Source organism: Pteropus alecto, unplaced genomic scaffold (assembly GCF_000325575.1).
Source record: "Pteropus alecto unplaced genomic scaffold, ASM32557v1 scaffold7, whole genome shotgun sequence".
NCBI classification, from domain to species: Eukaryota; Metazoa; Chordata; class Mammalia; order Chiroptera; family Pteropodidae; genus Pteropus; species Pteropus alecto.
Genome location: NW_006494614.1, coordinates 37871952 through 37878938, shown reverse-complemented (window position 1 = coordinate 37878938; position 6987 = coordinate 37871952). Strand labels below are relative to the sequence as shown.

Genomic DNA, 6987 nt, shown 5'->3' with positions numbered 1-6987 from the left:
TAGAATAGTTAGATTAAAACAACGTTGCAAAACCCCAAATTTCAGAGTGGATCTCAGGCGTGTTTAAGCTTTGAGCAATTTGTCCAAGATTTGTTTCTTGGTCAGAGTACGCCCCCTGAAGTGTGATAAAAGTAAGTACAGCACAGGCCTGCTGCCTTCTAACAAAAGACAAATTGTCTTTCCATTTAAGAATCATTTGGAAGGAAATAGATTTGGGGCTTTTACTGAAATCTGCAGCAGTCTGAAAAACAATCTAGATGCTGTAGATTGATTATTAGCCTCTTTATTTGTTCTGGAAGCATGAGAAAAACTTGAAATTAATCTTTCTGAAATACTTAGTTAGAGATCTGGAAGAGCTTATTTGATAGAAGGCCAGGCAAAGTCTAAACATGATTCCATTCTATTGTGAAACTTTCCAACAGTGAGATTTCTTGCTGAGTGCCTATTATATTCATGCATCTATGATCTTCACATAGAGGTAGCAAGTTGAGGATTTTATCTTCCCTGGCTCTAGGCAGTATTCAACCCAGTTGCTATCCTTGAAATCCTTCTTAAAATGCTCTTTTTAGCTTCTGGGACAGCACATTCTCTTGGTTTCACACTTACTTCACAGGCTGCTCCTTCTCAATCTCCTTTACTGGATCCTCTCCTCTCCCTACCTCTAGATGCTGGCTCAGAACTTGGACCGTCTTACTTCTCCCTCTTGGATTCTGTAGGTGATATCTGGTCCCATGGCTTTAAGCATCATCTCTTTAATCTGGAAGCTGGACTGGGAAAGAATCCACTTCCAACTCATTCAGGTCATTAGTAGAGTTCATTTCCTTGCAGTTGTGGGAATGAGAAACTTGGATTTGTGATGACTATTGGCTAGAGGCCACCTGAAACTCTTGAGGCCACCTACACTTTCCTGTCACATGGGATTCTCCAACATGGCCACTTATATCATTAAGCCTGAAAGAAGAGTCTTTTACTCCAGTCTGCCTTTAAGACAGAGACGTATATAATACAAGGTAATCAGGGGGAGGGACAGCTATAACTTTTGTCATATTCTGTTGTTAAAAGCATAATGACCCTGAGTGTATCTCTAGACCAGGTCTTCTCTTGACCAATAGATTTTATACCTGGTTGCCAACTTAACATCTCAAATTAGAGGTCTCATAGGCATCTCAAAGACCTAAAGCAGCTGACCGAAGCCATATATGCTTAGAGAGCACTGTGGCCTGCAATTTCAAGCAAATGAAATCAAGGGGAGTTCCAACTTTAGGATACTCCATGCTCTCTTCAATTTACACACACACATTTATTTATATTTAACCATAGTTACATGGATGTAGTTTCAAGAGCTGAGTAACTATAATTCCCTGTTTGTCAGAGACAATCTCTTTTAACTGAATTATTCTTTTCATAATTATTTCATATTTCTAAACAACATAATTATACTTGACTTCTTAGTTTTACTGATTTCCAAAACAAAGACTGAAAATTTAGATTTCTTTTGCCATCCCTCAAAATATACCTCCTATTCTCCACCTTCCCAATATACTTATATTGTTGTTATTTTCATTATGTCAAAATTATTTTATATTATTGTTATGCTGTATACGCTATTTATAGGTGAGCTATGTGGTATGTTAATTGTGTTTAATTTTCTACATAATATTTTGTTTCTATTCAATGTTAACACTTTTTTTTTAACTTGGATTTCTGTATTCTTATCAAAAATACATATCTGAGTATGTAAATCTCTTCAAATAATACTTGAATACATTAGACATCTTATCGTTTTCATTTTCTTGAGCAAGCTCCCTGAGTATCCATTTTGGACCTGCCCCACGGCTGTTGTCTGACTAGCAACTCCTTTTACCCCCACTCTGGAGGTTCCCTCAGCTCTCTCTTCTAGTGTAGCTTTTGTTTTGGGGGTCCCAAGCCTCCTTGTTTCTGGATTTATTACCATATTTGGTGAAGTCCATTTCCCAACAGCTTTTAGGAAAGAAAGCATTGTAAGAAAATTTACTGATAATATTTGTGTCTGCAAATATCTTTATTCTTCCTCATACTTAATTGCTTCTTGGATGTAATCATCTCTTCTCAACGTTTTGAAGGCTTTCTCTACTGTTATCTAGCTTGCAATGTTGCTGTAAAGAGTTCTGATAATATTCTGACTTCGACCTTTACGTAAAACCTATTTTTTCTTCTCCGAAGGTTTTTGGATCTTCCTTTTTAATCTGTGACCTGAAATTTCACCATGATATTGTCTTAGTCTACCCAGGCCATTATAACAAAGTGCCATAGAATGGGTGCGTTATAAAAACAAACTGATTTTTCACAGTTCTGGAGGCTGAAAGTTCAAGATCAAGGTGCCAGTACCGATGAGTTCTGGTAAAGGCACTCTTCCAAGTGGCAGACTGCCAAATTCTCTTTGTGTCTTCATGTGGTTGAAGGCACTAGGGAGCTCTGTGGGGCCTCTCTTATAAGAACACTAATCCTATTCACAAAGGCTCCACCCTCATGACCTAAGTACTTCCCATAGACCTTAACTCCTATTACTATCACCTTGGGGGTTAGATATGAACTTATGAATTTGGGGGAGACATAAATATTCAGATCATAATTGAGAGTGTATTTTCATCTATAATATCTTTGAGTGTGACTGGGACCTGTAACTGACTTTTAGCAGTAGAATATGACAATGTTATGAGATGTCTCTCCCCTGATTACCTTGTATTATATACGTCTCTGTCTTAAAAGCAGACTGGAATAAGAGACTCTTCTTGCAGGCTTAATGACATAAGTGGCCATATTGGAAAGTCCCATGTGACAGGAAAGTATAGGTGGTCTCAAGGGTCTCAGGTAGCCTCTAACCAATAGTCATCAAAAATCAAATTTCTTATTCCCACAACTGTAAGGAAATGAACTCTACCAATGATCTGAATGAATTGGAAGTGGATTCTTTCCCAGTCGAGCTTCCAGATAAAAATGCATCCCAGCTAACACCTTGTGAGACCCTGAGCAAAGGACCCAGCTAACTGTACCTGGGCTCCTGACCCGTGGAAACTGTGAGATCACAAATGTGTGTTGTTTTAAGCCACTAAGTTTGTAGCATCTTTTTTATGCAGCAATAGAAACTATTTCAACTTCTCTCAATCTCTCTCTCTCTCGCTCGCTCTCTCTCTCATTATTTTCTTGTTTCCTAGTAGCAGTTTGGTAGGAAGTCAAGGTCAATATGTATATTATCAGACAAATATGGCATATGGTATGTGATCAAGCACATTTTTTTTGTCTCTCGTCATCCTTAAAATTTATTCAGTGTAAAAAGCTTTTCCTTCTCACCAGATCTATTCCAGCTACTACCCCAATATGTTCCGGTAATAGCAGCATTTTGGTCATTTTAAATAGCTAACATGCTCTTAGTTTGGTAATTAGGATGCCCAGTCTTATATAATAATAAAAACTACAAATAATGTAGCGTTAAATTTCTCTTCTCCCCCAACTGAGTCCTGCTTTGCCTTGGTTGTTCATAATAGTATATCTTCCTTTGTTGGTTGACAATTTTGCTCAGATTTTCTCACTCTCCTTCTACCGCACATTGGGTACTGAGATTTCTGATTGCCCTTTCCCCAAGTCCAAGAAAGGGAGTTTTGTCTTTTGAGATGAGGTCTCCTTCATATGATGTCAGGGCTCTCTGAGTAATAACTAGATAATAAAAGAGGGTACATTCAAGACTTCTTCAAAAATTCCCATATCTCTGACCTCTCCCACCTACAATTGCTTTAACCCATGCACATTCTTTTGCATTCAAGGTAGCCACTTGTAACTCCTTCTTCATTCCCTAATCTTGTTTCACCTAGAGCTTCTTGCTAAGATCTTCCATCACTTTGGATGGCCCTATTAGACAGTACCCAACACAGCCCCTTGTTGTCTCTTTACACTCTCTCTTGCTTGTCTCATCATGATCCATGGAAAACACACATATATGTTTGCCCTGATAAACTCTAAGCATGCAGGCTGGTCTCAACACTGAGCCCATTCAGAGTTCCAGAGCTGTGGCCTTAGTTCCACGCAAGCATCATGTATAGTCAGCCATGTACTTTAATTGTGGTGATCCGATGCAAGGCTAAGAAAATTTCACTCATTAGGTTTGAGGTCAGGGTACAAACATCCTTCTTTCTCTCACCTTTGGGGGTAGATGGAGTGAGGAGGCTCATAGAGCAGCTTTCTACAAGGAATTTCTCATAAAATTCCCTTTTGACTTGTGTATCTTTGTGGAATACAGAACCAACTTGTCCATGGTCATTTCTTTTGAACATTTCACTTTGGCATTTTATGTGTCCTGCTTCTTGGTGCCTTATGGAACCTTACATTTTAATTTGCTGTTTGCATGCTGCTTTAATCTGCCTCCATTAAGTAGAAGTTCCCTCTCCTCTCTTTATTTGAATATTATGAAGGCTGTTCATGCCAAGAGGCTAACAGATACTTTTAAGACTCTGTAACTCTCAAAAAAGCCTATTCAGAAACATATTTTATGTCCTACTTAAATATGTCTGCTGAACGTTCAGTGTTTCCATGAGACTGAATACAGTACACTGTCTTGAGTAGGACACATTGCAACAGAGAATGTGGCTTGATCACCATATGGTTGACACAAAATCCACATGCTCTACTGCCTTCCTCTTTCGGCGACTCCTATACGGGCATCATGGAAATGAATTCATATCTTGTCTCTCTTGTCAGTAGGAGATTGGTGAAAGTATATGAGGCAGACACAGTCCAACCTCTATGGGCTTATTCTTCGCTAAGTGCTGGCACTCACATCTGGCCTCTCTAGCCTGACAGACAGAACAGTTGACTATGAGCTTACCCAGATGAAGTGAGGCAGAGACCGGAGGAAAGCTACTCAGAACCACTCTGATGCTATGAGGACCAGAAGTTTTAAAAACATCTGGGATCATAACTCATGGCACAGGCCTTGGCATTTCCATGATGGATAGGCACAGGAGTGAAGATTCACCAATGTGATTCTGTAAGCAGCAATTATGGACGTGTGAGAGCCAGATTAAGAGAGGAAGGCCAAGGTGGGTGGACCCAGCCAGGGTTGCCACAAATGACTGTGCAGATCACAGCCTAAGACACTTTAAGTGGCACTTTTTAGGACGTCAAGGCTTCATGTAAAATAATGATGATGATGCCTGAGATCCCCTACAGACCAGACAGTCTAGGATTCTAATTACAATTAAATAAACAATGTCATTTTCTTCTAGTTTGATTTACATAGCCCTTTTCTTAAAGTAATTAACATCCATAACTACGATCCCAGCATGGCCATTTGCCATCCACATGCCCTGTTCACATCATTTAACCTCTCTTGCCTTAGTTTCTGAAGCTGTAACACAGGGATAATAATATTCCCCACCTCCCAAGCTTATTGTGGAGATGAAATGAGTTAATATGTACAGGGCACCTAGACTAATGCATGACACATAGTGAGAACTCTATAAATGTTGGTTCTTTTTCTTTGACTGCTTTCCATCATCATCACCACCACCACCACCACCACCACCACCACCACCACCACCACCATCATCATCGTCATCGTCATCGTCATCGTCATCAAAATTATCATTGAAAGAAACTCTTGCATTAAAAACTACTAATGCAAATTTCTAGGAGACTCTGGCAATAAGGAGGAACCAAAGGGCTTTGATTTCTGGGCACTGCAGTCAGGGCTGAAACTCAAGTGAGCCAAAAAGGGGATGGAAATATAGAAGTGAAATGTTGCTTCACTTGCTGTTCTGTATCCCATCCAAGAGTAGCACTGGTTATACATGTAAATAACTTCCAGAAAAGTCTATAATATTATTACTTAGAAAGAGAATGTTTTAGGGTATCTCCTTGGAAGTTGACGATCAAATTCTCCCTCAAGTTGCTGCTTACATAGAGAGAATTCTGAAAGGAATGAACCTCGTGTCTAATTTCAGAAGGCTTTCTTAGGGTTTCAGGTAATTTTCATGGCTGTTATGGGGCTCTAGAAAAGAACTAGGAATCAAAATCCTCAAAATCTTCAAAATCCTCAATATTCCCTAGATGGCTTCACAATCATTGGCAAGTCACTTCACCTCGCTAAGTCTTCGTTTCTTCCTCTCTGTACTAGGTCTGCCTACACACCTCACTTCTCTGGATTGGAGACAAAAGTGCCTTGTAAACTGAAAAATACTATATTAGATACGAAATTACATCATTGTACTTCCTGACTAATGGTTACCAAGCTATCTGAAATGGAAGTTTTCATTTCATTTCTGATTGATTTTCAAAGTTATATAATCGAATCTAAAAAGCAAAAATAAGCATAAGATACATCTGCAAAATTTGGGAGGAAAATGACTTTTCTCTAGGAAATTTACACCAATGACATTTTGATAAGAAGTAATCATGGTCCAGCAATTAATCTGAGGCAATTTCATGAAAGTGTCTTACTCCAATTCCAGATGATTGGAAATGCAACATGAATAATGCTATTTTATGAAAAATGAAATCAGTTTGTAGCAGTGAGAGGCTGTTATAACTGACATAATGTCCAACAAAACCTAGTCTTCTACATTTATGTAGTGATTCCTTTGAATCAAACCACATGAAAATAAATACATTTAGTTGAAGATAAAGAGGGCAGTAATGAAGGCGCTGACACCCCATTCTTTTATTCCAAGACTTTTAAATCAGAAAATTCCATCTACTATTGAGTTGATTTCTTCTCTGGCATTTAGCTCTAAATATCAAGTTGCTCCAAAATTTTTTCCTTGATTTTATGGTTCCCAGCCTTATTCAGTTGATAAAAACTGAGTTAGCATGATGTCATTTGAGGACTCTCCGGTATGAGAAAATGCATAAGTGCCTACGAGAAGAAAAAGAGGATAAGAGTTATTGCTCCTGATTGGAATCAAGCATAAGACCAAAATAAAAATAAAAATAAAAATTGCAAAATACAATTCCACA

General features: G+C 38.6%; 1 protein-coding gene across 1 annotated transcript in view; it reads right to left on the bottom strand.

Moving 5' to 3' along the window:
- Window positions 1–6758: 6758 nt before the first annotated feature.
- The window catches only part of ADGRF1 (adhesion G protein-coupled receptor F1), a 35785-nt gene continuing 35556 nt past the window's right edge, over window positions 6759–6987 (bottom strand). The window contains exon 16 of the mRNA XM_006926827.3: window positions 6759–6886. Within this exon, the coding sequence (XP_006926889.1) occupies window positions 6813–6886 (74 nt within the window). The 3' untranslated portion in view covers window positions 6759–6812. The remainder of the gene's footprint in view (window positions 6887–6987) is intronic.